Source organism: Leopardus geoffroyi, chromosome C3 (assembly GCF_018350155.1).
Source record: "Leopardus geoffroyi isolate Oge1 chromosome C3, O.geoffroyi_Oge1_pat1.0, whole genome shotgun sequence".
Lineage (NCBI taxonomy): Eukaryota > Metazoa > Chordata > Mammalia > Carnivora > Felidae > Leopardus > Leopardus geoffroyi.
In genome coordinates this window covers 50,694,425-50,713,748 of record NC_059338.1, presented here as the reverse complement: position 1 = coordinate 50,713,748, position 19,324 = coordinate 50,694,425, and the positions used below count along the sequence as shown (strand labels likewise).

Here is a 19,324-nt window from a genome sequence, read left to right as displayed (position 1 = left end):
AATCTCAGAGATGTAGGCTAAGGGAGACACAGAAGAGAATCACCCAGCAACGGGGAAGAAGAGATGAACATTAAAGATGAAATTCTGGAAAACAAGCAAGATGTAAATAATTTCTTCAGAGGAGGAAGGGGAGAAAGGCTGAGAAACAAAGGCCAAAGATTTATGAAGAGAATCTAGAGGGAACAGAATCAGGGACTTGAACGGAAGAGAGGATTTTCAAGATGACAGACCTGGTCAAGAGGGACAAATTCTTCAGTTGACATAGATAAAAACGGTCACCGAATGGAAAAGTAAACCTCTGACTGAGAAGCCCTTGATTTCCTTCTCCACTATTTCTGTAGGGTGACAGGGATTGAAAGCAAATAATAATAATCTGAAGAGTCAAAAAAGAAGCTGAGGAAGAAGAGAAGAGATATATAAACTACTCACTCAACATCTGGTAGTCCTTATTTGCTCTGTAAAAAAAAAAAAATTAGGATATGCTAATCCTGAACAATAAGTGGGAGTTTATTTTTCACAGGTTTCAGTCAGACTTATTGAAAGACAGATACTCCTCAATATTGGTGTGGCCACACCATGTAGCGGTAGTGTGACAAATAGGTGCGTGATGAATGAAAGGCTGGCTTCTGAGGATCTGGCCAAAAATATCCATCTGTGAGTTTCCGTCAGCCAGGCAGAACTAGAGCACTTTGCATGTCTATAATAAAACCCACTTGGAAAGCTGCCGCATAAGAAGGGCTTTTCCTACCATTCCCACAGCCGCAGCCACCGCCATCACCACCCGCTGTCACCATAACTGCCTCCATCACCACTAACAACAACCACAGTAAACAACTGTTGGAGACTTACCATGTGCCCGGCTCTGTGTCAGACCCTGGGCATTTAAAGTTGAATAAGGCATGACACCTACCTTTGAGAAACTGTGCAGTGATTTGTACAGAGAAGAGGGAAGTCTTTATTCTAATGTCTGACCTGAGAAAGCTGTTCACATAAAGAGGGACGTGTAAGGATCCATACACTCTCGGAGCTGGGAGGAACCACAGAGGGCATTAAGGGGAGGTCCGGGCCGTTAACTGACGAAGCAAAAGTCACCTGACGAATTCTAGAGACCCAACCCTTAAGTCCTATGCATTTTCCATTTCGTTTCACTCCTAATAAATCTCCTTTCCTATTCAATCTGTAAGTAATTTTAGGCATCTGATCACAGGTGCAAAAGTGAGCAATAGAAAATCCCTTTCCACTAGAAGGTTTTGAAAGTTAGAGTGGACAAGAACATATAATCAAGGGACTCGAGTCCAAGAAGATGGCACTTTTATGTCATGGTAGGTCCAGCCCTCTCAGAACACTCGTCACCCCTAGCGTATAAATCCCATCCTGGAGCAACCCTCTCAGAGTGCAGAAAAGTGGAAGAAAATCTTCCTTCGTTTTACGTATTTTTAAGTCTTCATCAGGAGCATCCTTCTTTTGGAAGAAAAGGAAATTAGTCCCTACGGAGGAGAAAAATATTTAAGAGTAGTAAGCAGACCAAACAATAAAAGAGATAAACTCTATGACGCAGAGGTAAGACTTGGGAGGGGGGTGATACCCATGGATAACTGAGAGATATCAAAGTAGACATACAAAAATGTTTGAATATCTTCTGAGATCAATAACAGGCAAGGTATTGTATACATAATACTTATGAGAACTAGAGTCACCAGTTGGACTGTGACAAAATGAACTTGAGAATGGCTTGAGATCAAGATGGGAAGGCGTAGTGCTAAGGTCATGGATACACCTCCCTCCTGGGCTCAGGGTTTAACTTCAAGGACATTGCAGTGCTGGGGATAGAAGCAAAGAACAGAACCAGGAATACAGGGGAAGGTCAGGCTCATTTCCCTGTAGTCACAGAACCTGGCCATCCCTGAACCACTGGCAAACAGAAGCAGGGGAGGAATTAGCCTTTTGGTTCAATCATTAGGCTCTGGCATAGAAATGTAAGAAAGCTTTGCCAGCTGGAACTGGTCTTATCTACATTTGCTTACATGACACTCCTTTCTTGGCAAATTGGAATAGAACAGTATTAGGAGACTGAAGTTTGAAAGGATACTAGAAGCCTGTGATTATGTCCTTGGGTTTAGAGGAATCAGGGCTTGGAGGAAAATGCCTGCAACAACTGGGAGCCCAGACGCAAGCCTCTTACTGCTTCTGGAAGAAAAGGATGAGCCGGAAGAGAGGCCCTAATGCCTCTGCTACCCATCAAGTGAGACAAAACAGAAATTTCTATGGAGCTCAGAGAGTGAAGAGCATCTCAGCCATGGGGGCACATTTTCCCAGTCCAGCACTGCTGACACAGGGGTCCCCTCATTTCAGAGGGACTCTTGATCATTAAATCTTAGGATGACTTACTTCTTGAGTTTCCATTGCACTAATTTCATGGCTTGCCCTTTAGCAACTCACACATCTATAACTCGGCCTCATCAGAATGCCATGAGGCTAAGCTCGGAAGAAATTCCACGAGTGGCGATTCTACATCAGTCTTGGTTGATCAGAATACATTATTTGCCAGCCAGTACTCCTCCCATACCAGAAGGTGAATTCAAAAGGTTTGAATAACTCCAATTTCTTATACTTACTTGGACAGAATACTAACCGGCTATCCAAGAGTAGACAAGGATTTATTTGTACGACTGTTGTTCAGAGCTTTATAAACACTTGAGCCAATGGAGATTTCCTCTTAGCACAAATCAGTAGGGAAAAAATGGGCCTAAAGATAGGGCAGGATGGGGTGAGAAGCAGAAAGTGGTGGAGACTGTGACACTCTCTTGCTCCTCCCACATTCCATGAGAACAGTCGAATACTTTGCCCTTGCCGTGAATGCACAGGGACCGGTAAATACCCTTAGTGGACTCTTTTCATGGTAACTCACAAAGTGACCATACAGTTTTGACCCCATCCTGTATCTAAAGTTTCCCCAAACATCCCAACCCTGGCAATTTTAAGGATGGGCGCAGAGCATCAAGACAGCGTCTGAATGAGTCCTTTGCCAACGGACTCCTTTATTTTGGTCCCATGATTTGCACCTAGACAGCCGTACCTGCAAGGGTGTAGAAGATGCTGGTGAGCACATCACTCACCTTTGCTGATGTCTTCATATTCCAGCCAGAGTCGCCGCTGCACCTGCTTGTTTGGGTACCAGATGGAACAGGACTCCTCAAAGCCGTAGATAGCTTCCTGGATGTAGTGGTTGCCGAACTGGTCCAAAAGGGCCACAAAATCCCCACGAGACGTAGCTCCATCCAGGGAGTGGAGTGCATTGCTGAGGGCTACAGAGAAACATCACCCAAAAGTAAGAGTGAGGTCTCATAGGGTGGGGAGCATCTGGATTCCCAGGCCACTCAGCCTCAAAAGCGGAAGTACCTCTGTGGCCCAAAGTGATGCTGGAGAGCTGGCTGAAGTATCAGGTGAACTTCTCCAGTTAGCTACGTCAGACACTTTAGTCCCTAAATGAGTATCTTTTCAAGGCAGTTGGTTATGCTGTTAGCTTCATGCAGGCATTACGTTGCCAAATCTAATGCCCCGCTTCAGTCAATCTCGGGTTTTCTTTTTCAAATCACAAGTCATGACATCAAATTAATTTAGTGGGCTCAAATAATAGCATTAAAAAAAAAAAGAATAGCATAGTCTAAAATAGAAACACAAATACCAGCGAAGAACATTTCACATCGTAAGATGACGTACTGTTTCATGAAACTTCTTTTGTGCGTATGTGGGGGTGTGCATATGCACAAGGTCGCAGTGTAAAAAAATGTCTTCTAACTGTGGGTAATGACCCAAAGAGTTTTTGGAGACAGAATATTGCCTTCAGACACAGACATTGGTAACGGGAAGATAACGGAAGAAGAGGAGTAAGGAAAGTCCCTAATACACTATTCATATTTATTTCAGAAAATCAAAAGTGTACAAACAGGGAAATACCAAATGGAGGAAAGGATCTATTCCCCCCCCCCACCCTCCTCCCCAGCCACATCTCCACAGATTCATTTTCCCTGTTTAGGAGAATTACACCTGTCAGAAAGAGAGCCCACAACAAATTTTCCAAACCCAATGCCTTCTGAACCTGGCCAGCTTTAGTCTGACTTCCTCTGTACACACCTGTGTCCTAACAGGACAAGGCCGAGCCCAGCCCAGGCTCAAGACACTTAGTGCAGAAGTCCACATCACCTGTGATGCCACCTGTGGCTTTGAAAGGCATGTGGCAACAGAGATGTCCCCCTGTTAACCCTTGATGTGCACAGCACCTGTGTTGGGTGCAAACTCAGCACGTGAACAGGCCAAATTCTCTACTGCTACATTTCCCGAGGAGGAAGAGTAGCTTAGTTCTTTCAAGGATTTTCTGTGCCAGCAGAGTTTACTTCAGCAAGATTCCCCATCCCAATCCCTTCCTGCCAAGAACTCTTTCACGTTAAAATAAACAAAGTTCTGGGCCCCCCTTGTGTCCTATGGACATGTTCTACATCCTTAATGCAGTTTCTTTCCCTAGACGTAAAGCTTTACTTCCGTGAGGATATGGCTCATTTCCTCTTTATGCTTCTCTGCCTGTCCCCTATTACGTCTCTCCTGTTGGCGCTAAGACTCTGCCTTTCTGTTGCTGACCCAAAGGTCCCTCTCCTTGTCTTGTCCTCCTGTGCCAACAATGTCATCTGGCTCTAGTTACCTTTCCACCCAACACAGAGAAACAAGACTCTATGGGATAAACTTCACATCTGGCATGTTCTTTAGGTAGCTTCGGAGAAAGAATGCGAGTAACGTTCTCCTGGTCCCAGGGGATGACGTGGAATGGAGGCGCGCACCTGTATTAAGGCCTTGTCTGTAGCAGTTTTCCCATCTGCAAATCACACATTCAAATAGCTTAAGTGCTAGGAAAAACTTGATTCAAGGCATTGACCGCTAAAGTGTAAAGAAACTTGTACGAGCACCTCACTGTTGTGTTTTGGCTCAATTTGTCCTGAGTTTTGGAATTCACTACTCCTTAACTTATTAGCTAGCTCTCTCTGTTATCTATCATCTGTCTATCTTTTGCTCACCTGCTAGTATTTCGTGACCATAAAAGCTGTTTTCTATCCCCTCTCCCACATCCTCTTCTTTCTTGCTCTTTCGCCCTTATTTCTTTCATTGTCTGAAAACTCTAAGTCATGCTCTTTGCATGTGGACGGTTTTATTCTGTCAATTTCTACAAAGTCTGCTTTTGCGCATCCTCTCTCTACACTGTGTGACCCCAGGAAGAATGATAAAGTAGGTGTTTATCTTCAGCGGTTCCCACCTTGCCCTTCCCATCTCTTCTTTGGTCCATGATAAAATGTGCAATAATTTAATCTATACTTAGACAAGGATCTGATTCCAGGGGCTTGTCCTTAAGGGTGAATCTGAGTGAATAGGTTATGTATCTCGCCGAAGTGGCTACATTTTAGACTGCTTCTTCAACAATGGGATAAAAAGCTTGTGCCCTTGGAAAGAATTCTAAGCCCCAGGAGCCAGTGGGACGGACGGCTTGCTGTGGTGCTCACCCTGAGAGACGGCCACTTGGTTGAGTTTGATGTGGTACATCACAGACCGGACCTTCCAGTGCTGCAGCACAGGGTATCCAGACACCTCACTGAAGTTCACCATCCCTAGGGGTAGAGGAGACGCGGGCTCAGTGTGTGCAATTGATTCACAGGTCCCAAGTCTACTAGGTTAGCAGGTGTCATTGTGAGAGAATGAGAAAGCATTCTTTGATGGAGAGAATTTCTGGAATCACAGTGACAACAGCTATCATTTTCTGAACCCTTACTCTGTGGCAGACATTTTGCTAAGCACTCTGCATGTATAAAGTCACTTGATTGTCACCAGACAGGTGTTATTATCTGCGTTTTATAAATGCAGAAACTGAAGCTCAGAGAGGGTGTCTGCATAAGGGCCCTAGGCCACCAGCTAGAGCCAGGGTGGAGATCCGGATGTCTCTGAGGCAGGGTGGTGCTCTTAACCGTTCTTTTTTTTTTTTTTTTTAATGTTTATTTTTGAGAGAGAATGAGAAATGCAGAGTATGAGTGGGGGAGGGTCAGAGAGAGAAGGGGAGACACAGGATCCGAAGCAGGCTCCAGGCTCTGAGCTGTCAGCACAGAGCCTGATGTGGGGCTCGAACTCATGAACCGTGAGATCATGACCTGAGCCGACGTCGGATGCCCAACCGACTGAGCCACCCAGGTGCTCCTGTTCTTAACCATTCTACTACAATATTCCCTGAGTAAATTTATACGAAACGCTAGGCTTACTGTAACACACCAGATTTTCACTCTCTTTAATAGCTGCAGTAATTGACTCAGCTCACGTACCTGATAACATTGATTTTTCTGTCCCATTTAACTGATTTGTGTTCAGTATTTAAGTTTTAATTACTCTGAAGCTGATAATGCTTATTTCTTCTTCACCAGGAGGGACAGGGTCAGCGTGACTAAGTCATTAAGGGGCAGGGTGGCCCTGTATTGAGTGCCATCTATGTGCCAGACAGTATGACAGACACTTTATTTGTGGTCTCCCTTTTTACCAATGGGAGAACTGAGGCTCTGAGAAGCCAAGGCACTTGTCCAAAGTCATTCTCAATACGCACATCCTTGTAGGTGCTTAGAGAAGATAAAACAGGCTATTCTTGCTTGAGCACCTTGGAGAAGGAGGGGCACCCTATTTGAATTCCAGTCATTATGATACATATAAAACTCTACAGAAACAAAATAATTATTCTGTAAGAAATTTAAAAAAAAAACACCATGCTAGGTTTAGAAAACCAATTTTAGCTTCATTTCTATGCCTAATATTTGCTGTGTGTGTAAGTTATAGGAATAAATATATATGTATATGCGTATGTGATATGTGCATATACATATATGTACATAACGTACATATACATTATGTACATATATGTATGTACATACCACATATGTACATATATGTATGTACATACCACATACGCATATATATATATGTACATAAATATAATGGCAATATGTATAGAAAATTTAGATAGATAGTGTGTTTTAATATAATGTGTATAAATGTAATGGTGGTAATACATACGCAGTGAGTTACCCTACCATTTTGACCCATGCTTCCGTGAGGTGAAATCAACTAATTTAATACATAAACTGGATGAAGAGGGGGTGGGATTAATTAGCTGCTTGTCAACTTTGGTCAAATTAGCTGAGTGACTACCAAATTTCCATTTCTGTGTGAATCATACAAGAATAATTATTGGTGAGACAAAAAGAAAAAAAGGTCAGAAGGGGCACTTAATGAATCAATTGCTTAAATTTCATGTCAGGCCATCAAAGATAAGTTACTTGAAGCTAAAAGAAGGTTTTACGTACTTTTTTTTCTTTCAAATGTTCTTCTTTCAGGGCATTAAGCTTGGTGACAACAGTCATACTTTGGCTTTTAACCTTTATGTTAATTTTATTTTTAGTTTTAGTTTTTAAAGTTTATTTATTTATTTTGAGAGAGTTAGAGACAGCATGAGCAGGGGAGGGGCAGAGAACGAGGGAGAGAGAGAATCTCAAGCAGGCTCCATTGCTGTCAGCGGGGCTCGAACCCACGAAGCCGTGAGATCATGACCTGAATTGAAACCAAGAGCTGGACGCTTAACCGACAGAGTCACTCGAGCACCACCCCCTTATGTTAATTTTAAAGGCATATAAATGAAATTCTAACTTTACAGGATTAACATCCCAGTCACATACCTCAAAGGCACATTTCGGTAGAGCACAAAACATGCACTCTTTGTAGAACTATTGTACGTAACGCGCATTCTCTAGTTACGTCAGCTCCCTAGCTTGCGGTTATTTCAAAAAGACTATTAATAAAAAAGTGAGCAAGTCCCAACCAATGAAGCCTTTTCAGTATATTGGAAAACATTCCCTTTAATGGAGCTGCTTCCTGATGGGAAAAGGAACAGGCAGGACATGCAGTTCTAACACTGGCCATGTTGCTAGAGGGGCCCCTGGCTGAGTTCCTCTCTGGCGACCTAGCTGGGGGATCTTTTGGTTGCTGGAGGTTTCATCCGTAAAGGCAGAGGCTTAGCAGAGGCGATCTATTGCTTCCTTTTCAATCCTGAGATTCCAACCAGCTGTGTGACTTTGGGCTGGGCAAATCCTAGGTTTCCACTCTCCTATCTGAAAAGTGGTGATAATGGTACTCATCTCGTCTGCTTTACAGGTGAGCTGCCAGAACCCAGTAAAGTTATGGGTATAAAGGTATGTTGGGATAAGATAAAGTATTATACACACATGCGGCTTCTATAATGTTGTCTTCTGCCTCATCACCCCTAATTGTATAAGCTTGACATTTCTTTACAGATGCTTTTATTATAAATTCCTAGGCTTTAGTTCAGAACAACAGAGGAAAGAAAATTACAGCAGGGATGTCAGGGGTTAGGAAGGGGTAAATGTCCCATATTCACTCAGGATGAGCCAAGTTCACTGTCACTTAGCTGTCACCTAGCTGCTGAACAACAATCTTACTGAGTGCATTTTGGCTCCACCATGATCAGGGAGACAGTTACGGAACTGTCAGTGCTTGGGAGGTGTTATTTTGTGCCTGCATGTGGATAATATGTCCATTAGTTAGGAAGAAAGGGGTATTTTAAAGTATATGCTTTCTAGTCAGGTCATAGGATTCTTTCTCAGTGTGCCCTTGACATGCAGTCAGTTCTAGTTTTTTATGTTATTTTATGTTATGTTATGTTATTTTATTTTATTTTATTTTATTTTATTTTATTTTATTTTTATTTTTATTTTTATTATTTGGGACACATCTCTCAATGACTCTTTTTTTCAAACAAAATATCTGACTATGTTTTCTTTAGAAAGAACATACTTTCCCCTATCTATGCTTGAAAAAAGGAATGACTGAATTGATTTATGCACAATCAAGAAAGAAAGAAAGAAAGAAAGAAAGAAAAGATGGAAGGAAGAAACAAGGAAGGAAGGAAGGAAGGAAGGAAGGAAGGAAGGAAGGGAGGAAGGGAGGAAGGGAGGGAGGAAGGAAGGAAGGGAGGAAGGAAGGGAGGGAGGAAGGGAGGAAGGAAGGGAGGGAGGAAGGGAGGAAGGAAGGGAGGAAGGAAGGGAGGGAGGAAGGGAGGGAGGAAGGGAGGGAGGAAGGAAGGGAGGGAGGGAGGGAGGGAGGAAGGGAGGAAGGAAGGAAGGAAGGAAGGAAGGAAGGAAGGAAGGGAGGAAGGAAGGAAAGGAGGGAGGGAGGGAGGGAAGAAACAAGGAAGGAAGGAAGATTGGTTTCTCCTGTTATTTTATTTGAAATGTCAGGGAAATGTATTCTGCCCAGAAGTTTTAAAAGTCTGTTTCCTTCAGATGAACCCGAAGAAGTTCCAAAAAGATCAGAGCTCTAAATCTTTACGCAGGTTTAATAATTATGGCACCCACTGGCCCATAAATGTAACCAGCAGCCTCCTCTCCCTCCTTGGTCTGCCTCTGGTTTCTTCTTTTTCTCAACTGAGAGACTCAAAATACAGACAGGCATTGGCCAGACCATATATAAAAATAGAACTCTGACCCCTAATCTGCAGCAAAAAGCTCAGGAAACCAAACTATTATCTACAGTAAGCACCCAAGGAGCTAGTCTACTGTCTATAAATCAGACTTCTAGAAGTCAGACCACTATCTCTGTCAACCAGTCCAGGAAGCCAAACAATAAGCCCTGTAAAAAGTGGCCCAACATGACCAGGACTTGACTGATACCTGACAGCATTCCTATCTTTGCTGTTGCTCCCAACTTAGGTCCGACCTACGTGCCCCTAAACATCTACCTGGAATGCCTTACTCCCAGGTAGTTGGCCCACCCTCATACCAAAAGCGTCCAACCTGGGCACATCCAAGGCCCTCCCTTCTTTCCTCTGCAGCTTTCCTACTCCTCTGTCAGCCCTTCAGTCTTGGCCAAAATGCAAGTGACAGCGGCTAAGTCTCTTGGTATAGCAAGCTCTGAATAAACAGCCTTCACCTGTTTTAATTTGGCTGCTCTTCATTTATTTCCACACAACCTACAACACAAAAAAGGATGGCAAAGCTCAGGTTCTCAACTCTTATATTTTTTTACTTTTTTAAATGTTTGCTTTATTTATTTTTGAAAGAGAGAGAGAGAGAGAGAGAGAGAGACAGAGGCAGAGACAGAGAGAGACAGAGCATGAGTAGGGGAGGGGCAGAGAGAGAGAAGGAGACACAGAACCTGAAGCAGGTTCCAGGCTCTGAGCTATCAACACAGAGCCCGATGCGGAGCTCAAACTCATGAGCCGTGAGATCATGACCTGAGCCGAAGCTGGATGCTGAACTGACTGAGCCACCCATGTGTCCCGTGATGAAGAGGGAAGCATTCAGCAAGATAAAGCACAAAAATCAATAATTTTCCAGTATGTTCTTCCAACCAATATTCTGAAAGATGGAAATGACTATTAGGTGTAAAACGTTCTCTAGTTAAACAGGTTTGGGAATTGCTGGGTTAAGTGAGGCAGAAGGGATTTCATTGCTACAGGGCTTCTTGGGACCTGCTCTCTCTATGCTAAGTTGTTGCAAATTGCTGAGAGGTAGATACGATAGTCTTTCTAAACAATATTTCAAGGAAGAACCTATTTATAGTAGAGCACTGGTTTTTCATGAAAAAACACGACCATGCTTGTAAATGCTGATATTGAAGCTTCTGAAGATCACTTTAGCTCTAAAATCTTCTAAGCTTGTAGGTTTATGGGCATTATAACCTATAATAGCACCTAGGGCAACATGATATGATATTTTCTATGTGACTCTCAGGAAAGATACGATTAAAATGTTACCAGAACTAGAAAGTTAATATAGGAGACATTTGGTCAAACGTCTCTTGAATTCTAGTCATTCTGGGCTTTTATTTATTTTTTTTTTTTAATTTTTTTTTTTCAACGTTTATTTATTTTTGGGACAGAGAGAGAGCATGAACGGGGGAGGGGCAGAGAGAGAGGGAGACACAGAATTGGAAACAGGCTCCAGGCTCCGAGCCATCGCCCAGAGCCCGACGCGGGGCTCGAACTCACGGACCGCGAGATCGTGACCTGGCTGAAGTCGGACGCTTAACCGACTGCGCCACCCAGGCGCCCCATTCTGGGCTTTTAAAAAAGCAAGATTGAACCTTTGTGCAACAAATGTTAGACTTCACTCTCTCAAGGCCATGACAAGTGTAAATGATCTATATGGACATCCTTCTACTCCTTTTATGTCCACTATGCCAGACTAGGAGAGGCCCAAGGGTACAGAAGGGAAAGAAGTTTCTGTTGTGGATGAGGACTGGGCTTGGATTTGTTCCTCATTCCCACAGACGTAGAGTCGAAAGTGCTCTTCTGATGTTTCTCAGATCTCTCCTCACTCCTCCAAAAATGCCTCAGGTGGTATCCAGGACTCCTCTCTGTCCTCCCAGCCTAGTGACTGAAGCAAAGTCCCCTCACCTCCACAATAAACTACTACGCATGAAGTCTCGGTGGACCTTTAAACAGGAGACAGGTTTCTTTGGTGTGTAACCTGTCCTGTTTCTGTGTGTCATTGTACCCCTCTCTTTCCGGGCATTTTACACACACACATGGGAAGTATTGCTCATCAAGTGACACGGAAATGAGAAAAACGGACTGCCTACCACTAGACACGGAGCACCAGGAATATTCTACCCACTTTACAAATGTGAATTTATTTACTCCTTGTATCCATTCCATAGGGAAGACATTTTTCTATTCATTTTCACAGGTAAAAATATCGAGGCACAGAGAAGGTAGGTAACTTGTCCGAGATCACACAGCCAGGAAAGGGTTGAGCCCAGCTGTCAGGCTCCAGAGCCTACGTTATTAATTGCTACGCAATGCTCCCTCAGACAGACCTACTTCTAATCTGGTTCAGGTCTAAAATAAAGTTTGGACCATAAGGTCATGAACTTGATATCTTGAAAAGGTTTGCCCTCAGCACAATCCATTCTTCAGAAGAGGGTAGAAAAAGGAGAGAAAGGTATTGGATGGGGGAGACACAGAACGAGGAAACAAGAAGAATAATGGAGACTTGAGCACAGCAGCAGTGTAACTGAGCTCACATCCAGCTTTATAGCAAGTGATGCTGAGTTCCTGGTCGGCCGTCCCTTAGGGGTCCACTGGACTTTTGAAGTGTCTTCTTCAGTCCAGGATGTGTTAACAGGGTAGGTCTCCAGAGGCCCAAAATGGAGGAGCATTCCCTGAGGTTCCTGCCTCTTCCAATCAACCCATACTTTAGTTCCATAATGAGCCCAGGGGAAGAATGCCAGCGGGCTCAAAACAGCATTGAGGGCCATCATCCCCAACTTAGGATGAGGCCCGTGAGCCCCCCAGAGACTGCACTGCCTCAAATCACACAGCTAGAAAGAAAGAGCTGTGACTCAAAGCCAGGGTCATTCGACAACAAAACTCTACCATTTTCTCCTCCCTCATGCTGGTCCATAAGTACCTGCCAGGGAACCCAGAGGCCCCAGTGACAGATATCCCAGGCTATGGTAGCCATCCACCTTCTCTCTGACTTCACTTTCTCGAATCCACCGAGACCTCTAAACCATTACATATCTGCTATGCCATTTGTTTTCAAAGCAACCCAATGAGACTCGCAGGGAAAAGTACTAACACTACCATTTTGCAGATGATTATATAAAAACATTGGCAATTTTACTGACAAATAATCCTACCAGTGTTTCAGGATTAAGTTCTTATTGTTTATTATGGAAATTACTCACTAGTTTCTCTTTTTTTTAATTTTTTTTAAACATTTTTTTTCATTTCTGAGAGACAGAGAGAGACAGAGTGCAAGCAAAGGAGGGGCAGAGAGAGGGAGACACAGAATCCGAAGCAGGCTCCAGGCTTTGAGCCATCAGCACAGAGCCCGATGCGGGGCTCGAGCTCACAGAACACGAGATCATGACCTGAGCTGAAGTCAGACGCTCAACCAACTGGGCCACCCACGTGCCCTGGCTGGTTTCAAAACCAAAATAAGTGAGGTCAAGAGTCTTGATTTTATGAAACCATCAGGAGCTGCCTGCTTTTTGCCAGTTGAGTGGGGCAGGACATACTCACCAGTCAGGAAGTCGGGGTCAGGGGTGGGCTCCGAGATTTCCTCCAGGCACTGATTCTCCAGGGGAACAGTGGCCACCACAAGACCATCTGGCAGTTGCTGGTCTAAACCCCGAGCAAAGTTGTTTTGCCTGGAAATAGAATAGATGGTCATTTCTGAGTGTTAAGGTGAATCCCACTTCTTGGTGGGCAATCTAGATCTCAACCTACAATAAAAAAATTCTTCCTGGACCAAAAGGCTTCCCTCCTCCTGAACCCACTTGCTGGACATGCCTGGAGTAGGACAGGGTGTGAGAGGTAGGGTGAGGGCCGGAACAGACGAGATGTAAATCAGCTGAAAAGGTTATTCAGAAGATAGAGAACATTCTTCCCTTCCTCCCATCCCAGGCCCTACCTCCTGATCCACACTCCCCAAGATCTGGGCATACACAGTCTTATTTCTAGGCTACAGAGAAGATTCCAGCCACCACAAGATTAGTTATGACATCTCACTGCTTGCCATTGGCAAATGAAGTCCCAGCCTAAAAGGGGAAAAGTCTACTGTCTGTAACAGAAAAAGCAACTGATTCCAAGAACTGGCTTGGGTATTTACTATTGGTTTGCTCATAAGGGTCCAGGCCTAGGATGTTACCGATTACTGGTCCATATTATAACATTCTCCTCCTCCTCCTCCCCTTCATCATCATCATTGTCTCCTGGGAAGCATGGGCTCTGAGGAAGATGTATTCTAACAGCCTAAGACAGACTAGGAACAGGGGTCAAATGGAGAATCTCCAAGAAGTATGCTAAATCAATGTCTTCAAATATTTTGCTCTCAGGACCCCTTTGTAGTTTTAAAAGTAAATGAAGGCCCCACATAGCTTTTTTTTGTTTGGATTTTATCTGTCAATATTTACCATATTAGAAATTGAAAGAGAAATTTTTGTAATATGTATTAATCCACCTAAAAATGAACATATTGTGAAAAATGATGAGGGGAGTGGCATTACTTTATATTTTTTGCAAATTTCTTTTGCAGCTGGCTTCTCTCCTCCCCATGCAACTTACTGTAATGTACTGTTAGGGTTGAAGTGAATGAGGAAAATCCATTCTCTCTGTAGTTGGGAGAGGCAGGACCTTGTATAGCTCCTGAAAGGATCTCAGGGACCCTCAGGATCCTTGGGCCATACTTGAGGACTACTATTCTAGACTGACTCACACACTGATTCTTCCACTCAGAGCAAATCAGAACATGAGGATTCTCTGGTGGCTCCCATGGGAAATCTGCAGTCCCTGCCTGGGCAAGACAGAAATTTATTTAACACTTTTTTTCACCCTGAGGAAGCACGGTCCCCAGATTCTGGAAAGAGGAGAAGACCGTGGGAGAGAACACAACCTGTCCTTTTAGGATGCCGTTCCCCTTGCTCTACGATACAAAGCTTTATGCTGACTTTAAAGCTCTTCAAGGAAGAAGACCCACCAATGGCGCTGAATAATCATTTCTATAGACATGAGAATCACCTGAATGTTCCTTTCAGCACTTGCCCAGCAGCGACTTCCTTGGAATGGTTGTTGTAACCAAAGAACATTTCCCCAAAGAGGGTCTGGTTCATGGGAAGCTCCCTGCTTTCCCCACAGTCACCGCCCTCTGGGCAGGTCTCTGCGATGAGCTGGCAAGAGCGTCCATCCACACCAAGCTTGTAATCCTCGATGCACCTACCGTGGTGGAAAACTCAAGATAAAAAGCTGTTCCATCAATGAGATATGCAGTCAACTCAACCCAACAGATTGGGAAGAAACACCTCTGAGACAGTGCTGGGTGGTAAAGATTATGAGTATCCCAGGTTCATTTTGGCCCCTTTAGAACTCAGTTTCTTAAGCCTACAAACCGAGTCTCCTTCCATTATGTGATCATACAGAAGCTCTCACCTTTCCTCTGCAGACAAGTGCTTTCAGAGCTTTGGAATGCTTCCTTCTCTAAGTATATCCTCTCCCAAATAGATCAGGGGAAGGGTCACCAGCCATAAGCTTGTAAGCGGGTTACCACATTGAAATCTGAGATATTCTAGAACCTTTCTCCAGAACCATCAGTGTGGCCAGACCCTGCATTTGTTTGGAGGGTAATTAGGCAGCAAAAGGAATGACACTGGGCTTAAGAAATTAATAACCTTCTCATCTGGTCCTGTGACAAGTCAACTAGGAAATTAGAAAGATCGATCATCTTCCGACTGTGTTCTGGGTGAATGTATCCAAACACAAGATCGTCCCGTGTTAAACACCCCCTCCATTCCAAGTAGCCTTCCTGAACTAAATAGACGCTAGGGCACGCTGTGTGAACACCTCCTTGGCGTCCCTCCCCATTAAGCATGTACAGTTACTCTAACGGAAGAGCAGTACTGATGTTGGTAAATATGGCTCAGTGACCTAGCAGTCATTAATGGGACCTTATTTGTAGTTATACTGAGAAAAATGTAATTTGTTAGTTCAAGGACTACTTTGATAAACCCATCATTTAAAAAGCAGATTAATTTAATGTGGGTTTCTCCTTAAAATATACCGGATTTAGAATTTATAGATGTTCATGACATGAAAACACATCATTTATCACTATCTATGGTAATTTTTGTAACAAGATAAAGACCTCTCTTCTATATGGAGGAACAAATAATCACAGTGTTAAGTGGTGAGAAGCGATGACGGTGCCCTTTACTGGGTGACCTTGGGTGAGTCGATTAAACTCTCTGAGCTTCAGTTTCTACATCTGTAAAAGGCCGGGGAAAGGCTGCTTTGCAGAGCTGTTGAGAAGATCAAGTGAGACAACGAACTTAAAGAACTTACAGTGTCCGCAGCAAACAGCAAATACTCATCAAATCCTGCCATCGTTATCATCAGCAGAGGGACGAATGAGGTCCGTGTTACCGCAACTTTAACGGTTCATATTCCGCATTTGCCATTTACAGATTTTATAATCTGTATAATTTATGTGTTAACCGGTATGAACTATAGCTCTTTAACTTTAAGTGCCTGTGATTTAGTCTTTACACAAAAGTGTGAAGTCTTGGAACTCTTTTGGCAGGCCATATACAGGGGCTTGGAGAGTGCTAAATTCACACACGTACCAAATTCTGACTGAAATCAGAAAGAGATTCTACGGCTCCAGCCTACGTCTGGGACAAGGCAGTCAAGTGGCTCCTTCCTGAAACAATAACTCACTGTTTCTGGAAAGAACCGTGAAGCCGGCCGATCCCCTCTCAGTCCCTCCTAAGTGTCCTGACAGCTCCCCCTTCCGCACTGCCCCACTCGCCCCTCCTTCTTGGTGTTCATACATGTGTCCCACCGTAAACTCCTTTGAGGGCAGAGGCCAGTCACCTATCCTGCGGTCTCTCCTGTATCTAACACTTAACTAGGTTCTCTGCACAGACCAGATGCCCATATGTATGTTTACTAAATAATTTATGAAAGTATCTCTATTAATTGAAGCGGGCCAGCTGTACCCCACGACATTATAGAGACGTTGCAATTTAGAACAAGTTGCCACTTACAGAAGGGAATTTTACAAGAAACTGAAGGTAAAAACTATCAATTGAAAAGAAACAAAATACAATGAAATACAATAAAATAACATTAGCACTCCACCCAATAATCCTGTCATGATTATTCAGCAGGCACTGGCTTTTAGCGACAAGCTAGCATAGCTTTATTATTATAAACATTGATTTTCATTGCAAGGCTCTTAGATTATGAGATCCTTGAGGGCAAGAACCATATGTCATTCATCTGTGCTGCCCGGGGGCTGGCATGGTGTGTGGCATAAAGCATGCACCCTCCCTGACAGCAGGGGAGACAGGGGTGGGGAGGGGGGAGAGGAGGGAGGGAAGGGAAGGAGTGGGGAGAGAGAAGAAGGGAAGGAGGAAGGAAAGCGGAGGAAAGGACAGACAAGCAAACCATGAGTGTACAAGAATGGGCCAAATCGTTATTTACTTTATAAATATAACATGCAATGGTCTTTAAATATAATTCTAGTCAGTGGTATAAATGTAAATTTTGAGGGAACCACAGAATTAGAGAGAGAGAGAGAGCCTGGATTCTTATCCTGATCTTCCCGCTCACCAACTCCCAGTCTTGAGGAGCATCTTAACCTCACGGTGCATTGGTTTTCTCCTCTGTAAAATGGGGTGGCGCTGCCTGCCCTGTTCCCTCACACATTTATCCTGGGAACAAATGAAATGAGGGCTCTTTGACTGCACCGAGGAATGACCAGGTCAGGGGGAGGGTGGCTGCATAAAACGCTGGGGCTTTGGGGGCAGAGTTTAATCATGTTTCCACTCCTCCAAAGACTTCCCCCTCCCCTTCTCTGAGAATTAATTCGTTTTACACAATCTTTCCCAAGCTTTTGGGCCATGAAACCCTTGTGTCACAAAACACAGTTAACACAGTTGCGCAGAACAGTTTGGAAAATTCTGGGGTATGCTGGCAATGACTGCGGTCAGCTTCCTCTCCCACGGGGATGGGACTAGACTTTCCCTGAGGGTCCTCTCAACTCTTGACTTTTAAAGTGTTGCTCTTCCGGTCCTGCAGGCTCTTTCTTCAGAGCCTAAGGGCTGGCCTAGGGTGACCGGTTCATTTAGATTTACTTTCCTGGCTTTAACACTGACCATCCCGCATCCCAGCCTCACGGGCGGCTCGACTCACCCACAGAACATGAGGATGTTGTACAAGGTGGGGTCATCCGGGAAGGGCGCCATCTGCTGGAGACACAGCTGCTCACAGCCGCCATTGAAGCCATCTGAGCAGTCCACCCCAATGTGGCGGTCGTAGCAGCCAGAGCTGTCCTTCATGGGGCTCAGTCCGGACGGGCACTGGAACAGTCAAAAAAAAAAAAACATCCATGCAGGGAGGTGAATCAGGGGACTGAGTTCTCGGGGAACCAGAGTGTAACCACTCATGCCTATTCTTAGCACTCAGCCTTGAAACCATTAACATTGGCAAGTAATGCACGAATTTCCCACCGTGCTGGACTCCCATTAAAAGCAAGCGACCTTTTTGACATCTTGCTTCTTTTCTCTGGGCACAGATCACACACATTTGCATTAAAGCCAGTTCCTCTACACGGGCTAGAAGGGGACGTCACAGCAAGACAAGAGTGAGGTGTGCTGGCCTCCCAACTGGGTGGCAGCGGTGGGGCAGAACTGAAGAGCAACAGCAGAGACTTCTTTGGACTAGTTGGACTAAGGGGAGGGAGTGCTACTGTCTGCACTTAGTATTAATAGGACGTTTTTTTTTTTTTTAACATGCAAACATGTTGCCAACCAGATAGCCGACGGTGTTGGAGAGAACGGGCAGAGCCAGGACTTCCAGCTGGAAGGAGGAAGTGGACTTTCTCCGTGACCCTGGAGGGAGATTTGACTGCTCTCCTGGAGGGAGTGGCCGGACCCACAACCCCTCCCGCCTCAAGGACGCCTGCGGAGGATGCGACACAAGGGCATCTGCTACATGAACACCCACAGGTGCTGCGCTTGGGTCTGGGCTTTGTCCCAGTGTCCTGGATGCTCTTATTGTGCAACGATTAGCTTCTCTGCACATCTACGTCCTCAGTAAATTCCCCAGGAGTGCCAGCAAAGATAATCCAGGTGGAGATGTCAGCCAGAATCTGGGCAAGACAAAGGGGCTTGGTGAGCAGGGGGAGCCCTCTCACATGCCAGGCCGGGTCTAACTCATCGGTCTTACTCATTCAGCTCTCGACACATCCCCTTGAAGTACGGAGCATGATCGGTCCCATGGGACAGGCGAAGAAGCCGCAGCATAGAAAACTTAACTTTCCTCAAGTCCCGCTGCCGATCAGGCAGGACCACACCTAAAACCTGGCAGGCTGAGTATGGGGGTCCGTGACTCGGCCGCCCCATCATTAGCTTCCACAGCGATCTGTCTCTCACACCATAGTCACTGTTTACTGAGCACTTACTAGGAGCTGGGCATTACGGTGGTGCTCTGGGTATTTCGTCTCACAGCACCCTCTAGGAGGGTCCTCATTTAATCCATGCGGAAACCATTAACATTGCCAATTAACGGCACTGGAGCCCGTCAAAAAGAGTCAATGAATGTGTTTCGCCTTCCTGCTTCTTCTGTCTGTTCAATAGATTCGGCACATTTGCGCTACGGCCGGAAGAGGGGTTAGTAACTTGCTCAGGGCCAAGCCGCTAGTGTGGGGCCGAGCTGGGGGTCTGTCTA

General features: G+C 44.7%; 1 protein-coding gene across 5 annotated transcripts in view; it reads right to left on the bottom strand.

The window, feature by feature from the left end:
* The window catches only part of ASTN1 (astrotactin 1), a 305,254-nt gene that overhangs the window by 66,090 nt on the left and 219,840 nt on the right, over nt 1-19,324 (bottom strand). For all 5 annotated transcript variants that reach the window (XM_045452809.1, XM_045452805.1, XM_045452807.1 and 2 more), the window contains 5 exons: nt 17,789-17,955; nt 14,618-14,812; nt 13,121-13,248; nt 5,547-5,651; nt 3,117-3,305 (listed from right to left, as the gene is read on the bottom strand). In XM_045452809.1, the coding sequence (XP_045308765.1) occupies nt 3,117-3,305; nt 5,547-5,651; nt 13,121-13,248; nt 14,618-14,812; nt 17,789-17,955 (784 nt within the window). The remainder of the gene's footprint in view (nt 1-3,116; nt 3,306-5,546; nt 5,652-13,120; nt 13,249-14,617; nt 14,813-17,788; nt 17,956-19,324) is intronic.